Raw genomic sequence first — 18,662 nt, forward strand, 5'->3', positions numbered from 1 at the left:
CCCAGCCGGCCAGCTGCTCTCCTGTGCCAAAGAGAGGAGACACCCAGCCTTAGGGAAGTTGCTGAAATACTGATGGAAGCCAGGGCTGCCGAGTTCCAATCCTGGAGTCGCCGGCTTCGCTAGCAATACTTGGGATCTAGTATAACCACACCACTAGCTGTAAGAGCTGAAGAGTGTGCTACCCTGAATTCCTGCCTTCTCCATCAAGGCTGGCTCTAAACCTTGCCCAGGGTGGGGGAGGGGAGGTAAGAATCCATGCAGACTAAAAAATAAGTCCTATTCTTGAGTCAATTATTTTGCTTCTAGTGCCTTAGCCTTAGGTGTTGGGAACCAAATAGAGGAAGAGACCCCTTTTCCAGACCAAGGAGTCATATAGGCCCCTTCCCTCCACTCTGATGGTGCTTGCTGCAGGTGCTCAAAGCTGGAACCAAAGCTGGAACAAGAACTGAGAGCCCTGAGGATGCTCTGCAACTTCCCTATAACAACCCCCAATGGCTGCCCCTCCCCCCATTTCCTCTTGTGCACTTGGAAAAATGCACTTCTGGTCTTTAGCTTACCTGGAGGGTAGTCTGGGTGGGCTGTGGAAGCAAAGAAGGGGAGAAAGTGAGAAGATGCCCCCACCACCACCCTGAACTCCCCCATAACTTACTTGAGCAGCACACAAGCAGAGCCCTGACAGCAACAATAGCAGCCAAAGAGCCCTGTGGTCCAGTGCAATCCAGGCCATGCCCCGCTGTGCTCTGTTAATTCCCTGACTGGGCTCTGAAATCTATTGCACCTCTAGGTTTCTTGCATAAAGTGGCACTTGGCCCCACCGAAAGTGACCCAGGAGAAACAGTAACAAATGTGCCCTGGCCTGGCCGGGAGACTAAATTCCTTCTGTTTATGAATGGCCCTGGAGAGGGTCCTGGGGATTGGAGGAGAGCTAGCAGGAGGAAGGATAGAATGACAACAGTCCCACTTAACCCTTTCCCAGCTGCTCTTCAGGCCAGACCTGAGCGTGCAGCTCTGCCTTCAGCAGTGTTAGGAGCCTCTCCCCGTGTCCCTTGCCTGTAGGCATATAGAACTCCAGTGTTTCTGGAGAGATGTTTGGGAGTGGAAATGGGAAACCACCAAAGGGAGAACCAGACAGCCCCCCAACCCTGCCCCAGGTAGCTTCTACAGGCCAGGCTTCAAGTAAGATCTATGCTTCCTTAATGCCTGTCTGGTCAGTACATCAAATCACACACTCTTTAGAGAAAGAAAGTAGGGAGATGGGGAAGTAGGGGAAGTTGTTGAAGTGGAAAGGGGGTTAACTGATCTTTGCTTGTGCTCAAGGGACTCACCGTAATTCTGACTGGTAGCTCATGACAAGTTTCTCTGCTGGGTCTCATTGGGTCACAATGAATCAGCATCCACTGAAGTTCAAACTGGTGAAAGGCAGCAAAGATTAAGTTAACTTTCTTTTGGAAGATAGAGGAGGTCATTTAAGAGAGATGTTTTTAAGTGCGGTCTAATCCTTAACTGATTCAAAACCAACTTGAACTTGTTGACCTCAATAGACCTTTGCTTTTCCTTAAATAGAAATTTTTCTAATGGATAACAGCTGGAAGTTCTTCCCAAGTTTCTCTGATCATTTGGATGTAGCTGTCCTTGGCTTTGATTTATTCCAGCATAGCCTTAGCCAGGAAACAGACCACTAGAACTGATTTCCTATTTCTGTTCTCACTACAATCTCAAGAGGTAGACTCTATTAAAATGAGATTCAGAGACAACTTTCCAAGTCACAAGCCAGAGTCTACATTGGAAACCAGGCCTAATGAACTCCACAAGAAATATATGCTCTAAAATTTTAGCTGGGAGACTAGGGACAAGGATTTCAAAAGAAATGGCAACCAAGAGAACAAGTAGAAGAAGGAAAATCCAGTCCTAAAAATAATTTTCATATTAAAGAAAACATTCTCCATAGAGTGGTTACCATTTTAAATGGAAAGAGCATGAACTGAAGTTGAAAAGAATAAGAGGGAAATCTAGGACTTGGGAGAAAATGATCAAAAATATTTAAATTTTGTACAACCTTCTACCCACTTTAAAAGCAAATATATTCTGACAACATCTTATACTTTTAACAGGCATTTGGGAGGAAGAATGCAACAAGAAAGACATAAAGAAAGAGTTGCTAAGTATAAATCTGAAAAGACCCTCATGTGACAAGACAAAAACAAAAAAATCATTCGAATTCCACCAGAAGTCTGAAGCCATGTGCCATGCTAGCCATTCTAAATTGAGTAGGTTCCCTGCTAAGCAGTTCAAATTAAATCCATATTTCTTGGATAATAGATGCTACTGGCATTATAAAAGTGTCTGGTTACATATCAAGTCCCAAATCTAAGTATTTACCTCTTTTCTTTCATCCAATAGTAACTTCTATTCCTTCCCATCTGCCAAATGGATTCTAGATCTGCTGAATCTAGAACGCAGTTAGGTGTTTTTTTGTTTGTTTGTTTGTTTGGTCCACTGTTGCAGACACATTCAGAGTTGAGATTACAGGCTAGAAGATTGAAATTGGCAATGATGGATGAAGTCCTTCCCTTCTACTCATTAAGGAAGGGAAGTTGAGCAGAAGGAAATTTTCCATTTTATGCAGAGGTGATAAATAAACCAGTAAGCTTTTACATTCCTGCATTGGCACCCCTTCCAGCAGGATTCTGACCATTCTAGAATTCCTCTTCCATCGCTTCCCACCCACCAGATGGACTCTAGATCTACTAAATCTAGAATGAAGTTAGATACATTTTTTTTCCACTGCTGCAGCAGCAACCAGAGTTGAGATTGCTGGATGGAAGATTGAAATTGAAAATATGAAGGATTTTTTTTTCTCTATTATTTTTGTTTCATTCAACCCTATCATTCCTTTTATCTAGAAAACTGTGGACATTGGCAAAAAGGTGTTAAGATGGATAGAAAGTAAGTGAGAAGATAAGTCAAAACATATTTTAAGATAGGAAGTTATCTATAAATTGCATGAGAATTATGCTGATCTGTGTGTCCATGGTGTGAATGATTTAACAGTAGAATATTGACATCTTGAAAAAAGACTGCTTTCCAAATTGCACAATCTGTTTTGGTCAAGGATATCATTTTGTTCAAACACTTTACTTTGAACAGAGTAGTCTTATTTACTTGAGAAATATTTTATTTGAGTTATGTTTTATATTTCAGTGGAAATTATATAAGGAAAAAGAAAAATAGAATGGAACAAATTTTTCCTTAATGACTATTAAATGTCTGGTGTGTGAGGCAGTTCACAGATGAGTAAAAGCAGGACACAGAGTTCAGCTTGTTTGTATAGGTTACACAGCTAGTAAATGGCAGAGCTGGCCCTCCAAATTCTTCTGACACTAAAATTGAAAATTTTTTTCTGCTATCCCACTTGAACTCCCTGAAGAATACATACTATCTCCATAGTGAATCATCTTTCAAAACTGGTAATGAAGGCATTTGGTGATTGAACTTTATGTAAAAGATGAGACAAGAAGAGAGAATTAGAAGTTAAAACTGTGTAAGCTTGTTTCTACCATCTGCCAGAAAACTTCAGAACTAGACTAAGAAACTTTCATAAAAATTCAAACTTCCCCACTTTGTGTGCTTGTTATAGAAATATATCCAGAAGCAAAATTACTAGTGTTCCTCTACAAACTGACAGCTGTGTCTATACGCACTTACATATTCATATGTATAACAAAATATCACATAGCAAAGAGAATTGTTGTTCTTCTTCTGACTAGATAAGAATTTTGCCAGAATAAGGAAAAATGTGTTAATCCTCCCCAATCCTCAAAACAAAAGAACACTCACACAAATTTATTTACCAGTTCTTTGTGGATTGGTAACTCAGACTAGGCATACATTGTATATATATGATATTTTGATTCTGAGAAATGATTCAGGCCTTAATCACCCTGAGAAACATTAATTATACAGCCAACCAGGAAACTTATATCCTTTGTTTAGCTAGTTCATTAAAGTTACTTATTGCAAATGTGATTTCATTAAGCTGTTTTCTCAAAAATGTAATTCTCTCTAGATAAATTGGTACACCTGTTTAAATATGCAAAATGCAATTGTGGCACATAATATTGGGAGAATGAAATGTAATTCATCTGTGAATACAGCCTGAGTTGTTCAGAGTGCCACATAGATCAAGGGTTCTGAACACATCTGTGCATCCATATAAACACCACCTACGCACTAATAATCATCTATACAACAACCATTTTTTTTTGGCATGTAGTATGACTTCCAATTTGCATGCTAATTATCTTGAAGGAAGATTGGCAGGGTGCTTTGGTAAAAGTTACTTTCAGTATACAGCTAAAATGAGGATTTCTACACATTTCTCATTTTCATACCTGGACTCATTCTTTTCTTTGAAAACTTACAGACAAAATATATGTTTTTATTTTAATTTAGCCCGCCAGACAACATTTTTGACGTCCCAATAGAAGCCAACCGCTAAGAAACATTCTAGGAAAAACCAAGGATATTCCCCACACCACAGTTTACAAATTGAAAGATGAGAAATGTAGAAATATAGAGAAATACACTTTTTAAAAAAACTATTAAGCAGACCATAAACTTCCCTAGCACAATCCACCCTATTCAAAATAAAATGTTTCTCCATTGTCTCATGGGAAACTGAATGGTATGAATATAAATTGCCTCACATCTGTCCAGAACTGGCATTATCTAACCCTATTCTACAGGACACTAAGGTATAATTTTACTCCTGAGACTAGGTAGCAGACAGTACACTCAAGCAAGGAATTTCTGCCCCATACTCTACTTTTTAAATAAGATAGTAACTTCTACTTATTTTACTGGATTGTTGAGAAATGTTAATAAAATAGTTAAGCCTTCTTGATAATTATATAAAAACTAATGACAGACAACTATCTTTTCCTTCTAAGAGATAATACTAGTGATAAACTATGGGACTTGCCTTCATGAGACTAACTAAAACTCTCAGTTCTCATCCTGCATACAGTTTATGATGAAATGTTGGTTCCTACCATTATAAAGACCTTCCACCTTTATGATGGTAAAGCTTCCTGGATATAAGAAGGAAGCTCTGCCCTCTCTCAAAATCAGAAAATCTCCCAATTCTATGAAGACAAAGCCATGCAATTCTAGACACCATGTGAGGAGTACAATTAAATATGAGGAGACAGCACTCATCTGGATCATAGCAAAGCCTAAGACAGAGGGTGAAAGACAGCAGATTTGGAATTAGAAGACCTGGAACATAGTTGTATAGTTTTTAATATATCTTTATATAACATGTGGTGTGAGATAAATATTATGGAAGACACAAAATGTCAAGTATAAAAGGCAGAATCTAGGTTTAAAATGCTTTTTGATAAAAAATATTATAACATAAAGACTTTTTCTGGCTGAAGTAGTCAGTGAAGGGATCACATAACATGCAACATGTGAGTGGGGCCCTGAAGAGTAATTAAGATTTTTACATGAAGAGAGGGGGAGGATGATGGTTAGGGTCCTCAAGAGAGAAAGTGGGACAACGAGGGTAGGAAGAGACCAGATGATCTGGGTCAAATTTCTGATAATATTTTCACCTCAAATTGTAAGCTAAAGAATTTGAATAGGGCTGACGATGTGGCTCAAGCGGTATCGCGCTCTCCTGGCATGCGCGGGGTGCTGGGTTCAATCCTCAACACCACATAAAAATAAAAAATAAAGATATTGTGTCCACTTAAAAAAATTAAAAATAAATATTAAAAAGAAGAATTTTAATAAATATTGGATAGGTAATTATTGGGTTATCATCAAAGATTTTTATCCAGTGGGTAGGAATGGGGAAAAGTGATTGATTTAGAAGGGCATTTTTCAAAGAGATTCATTTGATCATAAATGCCTGATCCTTTGAGGCATCAAGAAGTTACTATATTAAAATATCAACATGTATCACACTCTGAACCATGATGAGGCATCCTGAGCTTCCTTTCAACTGGGAAAACAAAAAACAAAAAAAAAACAAAAACCTGGTCTTCATTCCACATCCCCCTTCCATTTTCATCCTATTCTCTGTTCCCTTTTATACAAAACTCAAAGAAGTTACCTATATTCATTGTTTCTAATTCCTCTCCTCCACATTTTCTCTTGAATCCTTCCCAATTGAACTTTCACTCCCAAGACTCCACTGACTCTTTGATCAACTCATCCTTGTTGGTTTCTAAATCCAATAAACAACTCTAAATCCTCTTCTTTTTTGACTTAGTTATAGCAATTGCACTAATTTCTTATTCCAGGCTCCTATAAATACTGTTTTACCTTGAATCTCAGAGCATCAAAATCTCCTATTCTCATATGTCATAGATTTTCTCCTTTCTAATCTGCTTTCATAAGTCTTCATTTCAGCAACCTCTAAATGTTGGTTATTTCAGGACCCAGCCCTAGTTCTTCTGTGTTGTGTTGACAGCTCCCACAGTTCAGCTCCCAGCTGAGCCTGTCTCCTGATTTCCAGAAGCATACACCTAACTTAACTCAGCATTTTCCTTAGATATTTAATAATGACCAAATTCCTGGTCAGTCTTACGTGTATTCTCATTGATTTGTTCTTGCTATAGTCTCCCATGTTGGTAAATGGCAGCTTCGTACTTCTAGTTATACCAAAAACATTTGGTATCATCCTGATTTCTTTTTTTTTCTCTTATACCCCAATCCTGTTTTTTTTTATCCTCAAACTATCGGCCTATGACCACCTTTCACCAACTCTACCACTACCACCCTGTTCTAAACTAAGACCATCCTAGCCTGAATCATAGTAGTAACTCTTAAAATCTCCCTTGCTCCTAAGTGCTTCTTTTCTTCTCTCCCTCCTATGATACATTATCAAAATAGAACCAAAGAGATCTTTTCAGAAGATGAGAACATGTTACTTATCAACAGAAAACCATCTGTTGCCCATCTCACACAGCATGACAGGCAAAATGTTAACAATGTCCCCACCCCATCTCCATGATGATCCTTCCCTAGCCCTGTTGCCCATTTCTCTCATCCCAAACACTCTGCTCTGCAGGTGGTCCTCAAACAGCACACAAGCATGGGTACCAGTTCCTTTTCACAGACTGCTCTCTATTCCTGAAATCCTCCTCCCCTATATATCCACAGACCAGTTCCCTCAACTCCCACAGTTTTCTTCTAAAATGTTTCCTTCTCAATGAGGCCTTCCCTCAGGCACTCTGATTTTCCAGTTGTGCTTTTCCCTATATCATTTATGATTACCAGGCATACTATACATGTACTCAGTTTTTCATGTCTGTCTCCTCTCCCCAGAACAAGTTTTGTTGAAGCATTAACTTTGACTTCCTCTATCACCTAAAATAGTGCCTATAACCTAAGATGTCAAATAGTTGTTGACTTCTAATGAATGAATACATACAGATGAATAAGTGATATACCAAGGAAAGAGTTGATTATATTTGCTGGTGGTTTGATTATGATTTGGGGGAGGCCCCTTTTTCTCTATGGGTTTTAGTTTCTTCCCATATAAACTGAGAGGTTTGGATGAGACATGCTCAAAGTTTCCTCCAGCTCTAAAAGCCCATGATCCTATTGACACCACACTCTAACCAAAGAAACTACCATACAGAGATTAATATGAACAAAGATTTCTTTATGATCTTCTACATAGATTTTTATAGAAATGGAAACACCAATAGCACTGATTTTTGTTTTGCAACTGTACGGGCATAGATGAAACCAACAGAAAAATTTAGTGTTTTTGATTTTTGATTAAAAGCAAGTTTGGTCATCATTTATTTCTTATTCTAGTTATTTATAGCTTTTCCCCCCCAGTAATGGCAGCTCTGTTTCTGTGTGTTCTGATTTCATTGCCACCTAGTGGAAAATCCAGCTGATGCTGTTAATATGGTCTACAATGCAGTAGGCTAGGTTTTATCTCCAGAAAATTGTTTTGACAGTCAGCTTTAAAAAATACTTCACAAATTAAAGTGTTAGAAGATGTGTTTCTCATGGGTATGTATAAATAAGATTACCATTTCTTTTATTAATTTAATAATTTCAAATAAAAAAAGTATTTTGAAAGGGTACACTTGTCAAAACAACTTAATAAGCAAACATAATAATTCAGATATTATGTAGAGTAGATAATATATATTCCTTAAATCACTGAAAACATAACATTCCTACAGTATTTATCCAATACCAGAAATAATATTAATCACAACCTCAAAATTTATTATCCCATGTTATCATGCATGAAATTTAATTGCTTTTGTTTTTGGTTTATCTCAATTAAATTCTGTGGCATAAAGGAAAGCACAGACAGCTTTTCCACCAACAGTTTTACTAGCTCTCACATTTTCTCTGAATCTAATGAAAATAAACATAGAGCAACACATTTGAAACATCCTCTTTAAAGCATTAAATCTATCATGTTCTTGTTGATTTATTTGGAATATGCACAGGTGAAAAAGAAGAATGCTTTGAGTCATAGATTTGTAAAATCACATAAACTTTTATCCTCCCTCAAACAAGCCTAGACTACCAGTGTACATCTCTGAAAAGGGAAAAAAGCTAACTTTGTTTTCTAATAGAGCTGTACCAAATAACTCTCCTAGGCAATCATGCTGACAACAAACAATAAAGAACCTATCATAAAATAACATGTTTTTATGGTATGCTGCCAAGAAATTGAGCTTTGCAGTAGGATAAATGGAGCCATCCTAAAATATAGGCACAAAGGAGAATAGGAAATAAGGAATTTATTGCTTCAAAATCAAAGCTAACAATCTTACAGCAGTACATTGGGAAAAAGTATAAAATGCTCTGAGCCCACTAAATAACCATGAATGATGAGAAGGTATTTGAGTTGTAGACCACATGAACATCTCTATCACAATCCTTTTGAAAACCTTTTGAATTTGGCTTGTTTTTCCAACTTAGAAAAGAAAGGGAACAGAAAGATAGGATGGAGAGGGGGAAATCACAATTACAATATAAGTGAGTCTTTTAGCATTAGTGATCCATCAAATGTTGCTTTCAATTGCATTTTATTATATTATTCTTAGGACTACCTTTTGAAAATATCTGTAGGAAAGATATTTTCCTTTTGATTTATTTATTAAAGAAGGCACTGACCCTGAAAAACGTAATCAATTAATATTCAAGTGATGAAGATCAGAGTGAATCCAATTGTATGGAAAAACACACTGTTCCTTACTGTTTCATGCTATTTCATGTTATTTCACTTGAATTTAAAAGTTTTGACCCTGTAAGACTGAATATTTGCTGTCTCTACATTGAGAAAAGGATAACCTATTAGTATAGCTCTTCTGTCTCTCATAATATGTACATATCACTTCCCATCACCTTATAAGACATCTAAGGGTCAGGTAGTCGTGGTTGCTCTTCAGTAATTGCCAACAACTTCAGATTTTAGCCAAACTGATGAAAAGTCCAAGACGGTAAACCATAAAACAAAAATAAGGGCAGCTCATCGCACTGGACTTTTGTCTACTGACTTGTACTTGATCACCTTGAGTTTTAAAAAGTGAGGAGCATAATCAATTTAGCAAGACCCTGTCTCAAAATAAAAATAAAAAGAGTTGGGGATGTGACTCAGTGGTTAAATCACCCTGGGTTCAATCCCTATTACCAAAAAATTTTTATTTTATTAGATTCATCTATTTCTGTGTAGTTTATAGATTTACTTCTACATGTTTAAATTAATCTTTCCCTTACACTGGTTCATTTAAAAAATAAAAACAAAAAACTCTGTGTTACTTCTTTATAGTATTCATTTTTTTAATATTTATTTTTTAGTTGTAGTTGGACACAATACTTTATTTTATATATTTATTTTTATTTGGTACCGAGGATCGAACCCAGGGCCTCACACGTGCTAGGCGAGCACTCTACCACTGAGTCACAGCCCCAGCCCCTAATATCCATTTTTTTAGCCTCATCTTTTAACTGAAGTCTTTAATGTGTGTAAAGTTTATTTTTATTTATGATCCAACATAAGGATCTCTTTGAATAACCAATATTTTCTGCAAAATCATCACCATTTTTGCACTGATTTTCAGAACCCATTCTATCATGAAGTTCTACATATACAACAACAATGAAAAAAAAAAGTGAGGAGCGGTGTGGGAAGACTAACAAAATTTGCAAAGGGAAGAATTTTCAAATGAGAAGTCCATCTGCTCTGGAATACTGGACTTATCTAGTATTCTGGATAACTCCTTTTCATTCATAGGAGATCTCTCAGAACTCATCTCCTATACTTGTCTCCCTACCCTGACTTGAATGAGGAGGTATTTCAATGTGCCTCGATGGCACCCAGCATGCTTCACTATTATGGTCCTTATGGTGGTATACTATGAATATTTTTTAGTCCCTCATTCTCCAGATTAGGAGTCAAGTTGTTTGGTTTCCAACTCCAACACCTTCTCATCTTTGGAGGAGACAAATTTTGTGATTTATTTGACTACTGTTTATAGACATTCAATGAAAGTTTATTAAGTAAATAAACGAATGGGATTAATGTCTAAGAATGTGCTTTATATACTGTACAATATTCCTTCTTTTTAACATTTACTTGTCCTGAAAAGTAAATTCTGAAAAATCTAAGCAGATTACTAATGCCTTACAAAGTAAGAATGATAAGATACTTTATAAAGAAAGATATACTGTTGTATGCATTTTTTTCTCAAAGAAAAGCTTCTTGATGTGAAAGAAAATAAGATAAATTAATTTTTTTATGCTTAACATTGTTTCTTACAAGCCAGTAGACCTATTAAGATAACTTCTCCAGCTGAGAAATGAAGGTTACTTTATCTGTACTTACAATCTTGCCAAGTTGATGCCAAAATCAAAAAGCTAATGGGAATTCAGCATTTTGAAAATGTCAAATTGGTAAAGTAAGGGAACTAAGATGATTTTTTTGAAAAGCATAAATGGACTTCTCTTACATACTTTTGTTCTTTTTTTGTCTTACCAGGGTGAAGGTTGAGGGATACATTTTGTAAGAAGTTTGAATTTGACATTGTCACCTGCAGTCCTTGAATGTAGGTCAAACTGGTTTTTATAATCTTGATATAATTTAGTTATCATTGCCAATGCTGCTATCGCTACCACCATGGTCACCTGATATGAAACTTTAATAGGGCATGAGGCTCAACTCTCTTTTGTGTTTCCTGGGGGGGAAGTTGGAATTTGTTCTGAAGGAATAAATTTATTCATGCCTATTACAAATACTTTTAACATTGACTATAGCATACGGACTTAGAAAAGCTCCTCAGTGGGTCAGAAGCACAATGTAAAACCGGAGGCCAGGTTCCTAGTTGCAGAACAAAATGGAAAATACTGGGTACGAACTGGTCTCCATTGTGATGTGAGACCATACTTGATAGAAAGTACAATCAGTTATAATACCATTGGCAAGATTATAGTATAATGAAATAAGCCTGAGACTTTATCACTCTGGCAATCAGACAATTTAATAGTATCTGAGCACCCAGAATTCAGAGTTACAAAGACTTAAAATGTTTTTTAAGCCCAATGAATCAATAAATTCTTTTGAAAACTACTTGATTGATATTCCTCACGTAAGAAGGTAGCCTAAATTCTCTGCACCCCACCCATGGCCCAGGAATGACAGAGATATAAGTTCAGTATTGTACAGAAACCTCTGCAGAGATCTTGCTGCACAGAATTTCAAGATGGCACAACAGTGGTCCCACAGGCTTTCTAACCCAGCCACTTGAAGTGTGATAACTCATTAGATGAAAAAATACTTTCTCAAGAGTTTACAAGCCAAAGCATTAACGTGGCAGTTAGAAATTGCTTCCCGTCCATCACAGAATATAGAAATTTCACACTACCTTTCACACTAATCACAATTCTTCCCTCAAAAACAAGTTACTTGAACAATTCCATTACTGAGATCCATGATAACTTTTTTTTTTGAGAAGTGCACAGAAATGATTCAAAATCATTGTATCACCCCTACTACCCTCTGTGACATGTGTTTTGTGACTAGAATTTAACAGCTCCATACCAGTATGAGAGACAGAGACATCAGTGGTGTGTTTATACTGAGCTCTAACATCTTTGGTCTCCTTTAAAGTGTTCTTTAATATATATTTTTTTAAATTCCTGTCATAATATTATAAAAATATCCTCTTAAAATATTGTTCAGTGAAAATGTAATAATTCAAAAGGATAGAACTATAAGGTACTTGTCAGCATAATTATAGGGTCATTATAAAATTCCTTACCTTTATATGCATGAATCACCACAGTAAAATCATGAACAAAGCTTTAAAATCCTTTATGTCTATAATGTCATGTGAGACTACTTCTCAATAAGTCTATATTATACAATCTATATAATTTTCATTCTTGTTCATAAGATACTCTCTAATCTCATCTCTCCCCACTCTGCAGTTAGTATCCCTCCCTCTTCCCCACCCCGACACTCACATTTTCAGACACATTTATCCTACAAACCAGCCTGCCTGTAGACATTTAAATGTGGCCTACATATTCTTGACTTCTTTTTTCCTTAATGGTCTTTTCTCTGCTGGAATGCACCTTTTTAAAATTCCAATTCAGATCCTTTTGTTTCAAAATTCATTGCCTCCAAGAATCATGGAACTCTTGACTAATTGAATTTGGGATACATCTTCAGCTTACTTTGAATATTCTCATTAGTTATATTTACACAATTTGTACTACACAAGTATGGTTACCTCAGAAGGATTCTGGGTGCTCCAGGTGGGTATGTAACACCCTCCAGGTAGACTTTAAGCTCCTCAAAACCAGGAGCTATCTGCTTAACTGCCTCTGATTCCCCATTCCATTTGGTACATGCTAGGTTCACAATAGGCACTGAAGGCTTTTTGAATAAGTGATTGAGTAAATTTTTAAAATGAGTAGCTATTTCTTGTGTGAGGTGTTCAGCTAATTATCAATGACTTCTGGGGTCAGCCTTAGGGACCTGGTTTCATTTTCATCTACTACGTGATATTATACTTACTGGAACAGAAACTTGAGGATTATCTGCAAGTTTTCCCAGCACAGCAAAGCCATCAACATCAATTTGGCCTCTTGGCTTGATAGGTAAGGATTCAATCCTGTTGCAGTCAACAAAAAGAGTAGCACTACTCCTTTCCACGCCAATCATGATCTTATGCCACTGGGAATCAAATAAGGAAGGCAAATTTGAAAAGGCTGCTGTTTGGAGACTTCCATCCAGGCCCTTATATGAAAATGCAACCGATTGTGTTTGGCCATTAATCTTCACGCCAACTTGTTCCTTCCCAGAGGAATCCTGAATCTGCCAAATGCTCCAGTTCTTTTCAAGTGTGCTTCCAGTCATCCGAAAAGTAGTTAAAAAGGAATATTCTTCAGGCAGTCCACTGGGATATAAGTGCCTGAGAAAAATTTTGAAACAGTATATATAAATCTGGTTTTCTGAGCTCATACATATTTAGCATCTTCCCTCTATGCTATTTCAGATACTAGACCTACAGGAAGGTTACAGTATGAAAAACTATGTAGTATTTGTTCTTTCATGACTGCTCATAAAGACCTTCACAGAATCATGCACATTAATGCTCCATCTTAAAATACACATTTTAAAAACCCCTCCCTCCTAGCTAAGGAAGGTTCCCAATGCCACATAATTCCAACAATATTACCATTTATGCTACCGAAAGAGCTACTGTTCAGCAATTCCATCTCAGCCAAAAAACACATCTTTGCAAAGTTCTCAGCAACATTTTTACCTTACGTGAGAAAGGAGATTATTTGGAATTCAAATCAGCTCTACTGGTTTATGAAACCATTTAATTAAAGTGACTTAATTTTTTAATTTGTATGTAACATATCATAATTGTTATTTTCATAATTGCCCTGCTATTCTCCTACACAGTTGCACTCTATACCCACATAAGCATTATAAAAATCAGTTACTATGCAAAACTTGATTTAGAAGTTTCCTCACACTAAGAATATTTGTCTTTTCCAGGCAGTTCAAAGTATGACATTTAGGTAGCTGCTGATCGCTTGTCACCAGATGACAAGCAAAAATGACCAATTTTTACTTCTCTATCCCAACTCAATTTATCATTGCTACTTTCTTTACTGCTTTAAAGGGCAGTGTGAAACCATTAGTGACCAAAGGCATCTCCATCTACATGAAGACAGCAATCTGAAGATTACTATTTGGATCTTCTGTTGAAGCCAAACTACTAAGAGCTGAAGACTGAATTTTAAAACCAAAACAGATTGAACATCATCTTTCAAGGACTCGACCCAAAGGTTATACCTTCCCTTTCTCCTAAGCATAGAAAAATTCCTGAACAAGGAAGAACTGCTAGGAAAACTAGATGCCAATAAATTTTGTTTGCTAGAAAATAAAATTTGAAATTTCTAGAAATAATTATATACTAGGAACCAGAGTTTCAAATAACTCCTTCAAGTCAAACTCTTCTTGTGAAGAGCAAAGAGAAAGGCAAGAAGAAATATCCCAATGGATGCTATTTCCATTTTTTTTTTACAAACTAAAATGATAACATGTAAATCTATCACATTATCATGTGTTATTGCCAGTCATATGAAAATATATTGTTAAATTCAAGAATTTCTACATTAGTAAATTCTTTAGCTTAAAGAATATTTAGCCATAATGAAACTACTTTACTAAGACTATCTATCTTTACTTTGACTTTTTCTACAAAACTTTATTATATAATAGTATAAAAATTTTTAACTTCTTTTCTTCAAGGATTTGTGCAAATCTTCAATAAAATGTGTCAACTACGAGCTAGGGCTGGGCTCAGTGGTAGAGCACTTGCCTATCACATATGAGGTACTGAGTTCAATACTCTGCACCACATTTAAAAAAAAAAAGAAAAGAAAGTTTTTAAAAAATGGAAATGATGTATGTAAACTCAGAGACAAGCTGATCATCAAAAGGCACAATGGCTGCCATCTTGGTTGCTCTCTCTTTAAAAAAAAAATGTCAACTATCTCAAAAATTATCATTTTGTCCAATATAAAAATGTAAAACTTTTCATCTGAGTGCTCTTTATCATCCAAATCCTCCTTTTAGCCATTGGCGGGGTAGGGGTGGTGAATACTGGGTCCTTTACCACTAAGCTGTATCCCCAGACTTTTTCTTTCTTTCTTTCTTTCTTTTTTAATTTTTGAGACAGGGTCTTGCTAAGTTGCTTACAGCCTCACTGAGTTTCTAAGGCTGGTCTCAAACCTGCCATCCTTCAGCCTCAGCCTCCCAAATTGCTGGGATTAAAGGCATGTACCCCAGCATCCAGCTTAGCCATAATTTTGGTTTGTTTTTATAAAACTGGATGAAATACTTTATATAAATACATATTTTTGCATGCTCACTTATGATGCTCATTATTCCTATTGCAAAGTTTTCAGTTCACTAAATATCCTTTATATCTGTCAAGTATACAGCAGGTTTTAACATGTAAATTTAAAAATATTTAGTTTGGAGTTAAAGAATTTTAAAATGTACTAGAACTATTTACAGTCCTATTTTCTCAGAATGGAGCTAACTACCACATCATTCCAGATATTTGTTTTTAACATAATTTGTTAGTTTGTCATTATTTCCTCTGACTTTATATTTTTTAGAATTACACCAATTCCAGAATAACCTCTAGAAAAGAAACTAAGGTTCACCAATGATAATATAATATACTGCTTATTGTATAACTATAAAAACTTGTGGAAGTTTGTACATCAATTTAATTGACCTTAGTAAATTTGGACCTGGGAAATAAATGTGTAAAGTTGTACTCAATGATGCAGTTTGGCAAGTATCCATTTAAATTATAAATAGATGCTTTTTATCATTCTTTTAAATGAGTTTTCTGGACTTAACTAGGTGCTTAAAGAATGTATTTTCATATTTTTATCCAAGATAGTTATTGTTGAGGTGTGAGGTTTTTACAAAAGGAAGATAAATCTTAATGCTTTATCTTCTTCTTTTCCTTAAGTATTACCTTTGTATCTATACAAATGTGTATATATAAATACATATATATATTATATTGACATATATATTATATATAGACACATATATTATATATAGACATACATATAAATTATATATAGACATACATATATGTCTGTATATTTGTCTATGAATATGGTGAGGAAAGCTGCAGAAATAAATCAGTCCCTAAAAATAAATCTGTTTTGATTCAGGAAGTCACAATAACATGCTCAGGCAACTCTTCTGCAAAGACATGAGGTTAACTGATGGATTTCTTCCAATTTGTGTTTCATTCAACCTTTCCTACTCAGTGAGCAAAGAGATTATGTTTAAAGTAAGACAGGATGTGTGCCAATTATCTCTGACTTGGTGCATATAAACATAAAAAAAGAAAGATAGGTGGTTTTGATGTTGCTAAGAGAATACCTTATTTATAGATGTACTGTTAAATCAAAGGTATCTGTAAGTCTCTTTCTCTCCATGCACGTGAATGGATGTATGTACGTGTGTATACAAATATAACTAAGACTATCAAGTTAATCATTTTTCAAACTAGACTAGTACAGTTTGTCAATGGTAAGAGAAGAAAAATCAATTTATCTTACTTCTCATATTAATAAAATACATGCACATTTGTATTGCCTATGACTATTTAAAAGTCTCACACGTCTAATTTCTGGAACAGTCAGTCTATTGTTGATTTTGAGCACCCAAAATTTTGCTCTTGTAAATATGCCATGCACATTGATAAGTAAACCTGACAGCATACATTATTTAAAAGAAGCTGTGTCTATAAATAATTTACTCCATTACATGGCAATCTTCACAGAGTACCTTAAATGGAGAACTATAAGGATTTAAATAAAAGATTTGAAATTCTTCAAACCTTGAAACATTTATTTATGATCTTAACCTAAATAAAGTGAAGAATTCTGTTTTTAAGGAAAACAAACAACATGTTTATAAGTAGGAGCCGACAGTGTTAAACTAGCATGCCTAAAATAAGGAATAAAAAATGGCAAAGAATTATGTATCTCATATCTTTAAAATAATTTTTAAAATAAAATAAGGATAAATTATGACTCTATCACATTAGTCCTATATGCCATAATTTTTCCTTCGATTAAGATCCTGCTAATTGTTTGTGTTAGCTGTCTCAGAACCTATATTCTCCAGCACAGAAAGTCCCTTTAAACCAAGATTATCTGCTTTCTGAGAACAATTCCAATCACTACTTTCCTTGTCACCTGGCTTTTGAATGGGTAGGACTTAGAAAGGAGCTTAAAAAGAAAGAACACAGTAAGGAAAAAAGACCTGTGTAATATACTGTTCCCTCCCAGCATGTTGCACCACTAGCAATCAGCACTTACCTAACAGCACTGTATACCAGGCTCTGCTCAAGCACTCTCCCATATCAACATTTGCTTCACATACAACCTTGTGACATACTTCTGATGGTTATTCTATTTTTCAACTGAGGCAATTGAAGTTTAAATATCTTCTCCAAAAACATATTTTACTACCTCTTTGGGACTTCATATAACTCATCCATCTGGCTCACCTCCTCTTTTAATGCCTTTCTCCTCCTTCTTTCGTCTAATTCCTTCCTCCTTTTTTCCTCACCTCTAAATAAGTCTCAGCAAAAAAACAAAAGTTTTAGTCTTTGTGGGGGCAGGGAATCAATGAGATAGTAAATATAAAGCAATAGCCTGTGTAGAAAGTTTAGTACTGGCTCTCAGAATTTGGGAAAAAACAACAAAGAAGGCTTATATGATCTCAGGTTGATGGTCTCTGAAATTAGAGCTAATGATAATCCAGATTGTGCCTCAAATCACAGAAGAGAATTTAGATCAACATCAGGGTGTCTTGTGTCTTGTTATAATTTTATTAAATAAAGGAAAAACAACATTTTTGAAGTTTATTTAAGAACACAGCACTTCTTGCATGAAAAGAATGTAAAGTGGAGGAATAGTCAATGTAGCTGTCATCATGTCTTTAATCATCCCTAAAGGCAAATGGTTTGTTTAGGCTCATCATGGAGTTGTGGTTAGAAGCACAACCTCTGAAACCAAGGGGCTTGGGTTTCAATCCCACCCCAACCCCACATGTGCCAATTTTTTCATTTAATTTTATAACTAAACTTTTGAGGTTTAGCTTCTTACTCCATTAAATAAGGGTAATACTGTCCCTACATCACAGGGTTGGGAATAGATTGTAATTAATGTCAACTAGTACATCTATAAAAAGTTGTACAGTGTACTATTATTGTATTATAAAATATAGTGTGCTGAAAATGTGACTTTTTATCTGCCAATCTGGCACCATATTATATCAGTTTCTTCTACCTGTACCAAAATTTTCTTTTATAAACACTTAGAAGTTTCTACAATATTCTTTTTTTTCTAATTAATCATTATTTACCTTTACAACTTAAGGTCCACTAAAGTCCTAATCTTCTTGTTCCTCTACCAAAGGAATTTTAATTCTGTTTTAACAATGCACTAAAACACATAATAATCATAACAATAACACATAAGGTAAATAGGTAACAAAAACTAAATCACTAAAGCTCATTTATAACAATGGTACAACTCCACGCTTACAT

General features: G+C 35.5%; 1 protein-coding gene across 1 annotated transcript in view; it reads right to left on the reverse strand.

Moving 5' to 3' along the window:
• Col9a1 (collagen type IX alpha 1 chain) overlaps nucleotides 1-18,662 on the reverse strand; it is an 84,056-nt gene that overhangs the window by 62,385 nt on the left and 3,009 nt on the right. Inside the window, exons 5-7 of the mRNA XM_046443053.2 lie at nucleotides 13,067-13,463; nucleotides 1,326-1,409; nucleotides 558-578 (exon numbers count right to left, since the gene is read on the reverse strand). Coding sequence (XP_046299009.1) covers nucleotides 558-578; nucleotides 1,326-1,409; nucleotides 13,067-13,463 — 502 coding nt within the window. The remainder of the gene's footprint in view (nucleotides 1-557; nucleotides 579-1,325; nucleotides 1,410-13,066; nucleotides 13,464-18,662) is intronic.

The sequence above is a fragment of the Marmota monax genome, unplaced genomic scaffold (genome assembly GCF_021218885.2).
Source record: "Marmota monax isolate L192 unplaced genomic scaffold, Marmota_monax_Labrador192_F-V1.1 WCK01_AAM20220418_F8-fsc00091, whole genome shotgun sequence".
Lineage (NCBI taxonomy): Eukaryota > Metazoa > Chordata > Mammalia > Rodentia > Sciuridae > Marmota > Marmota monax.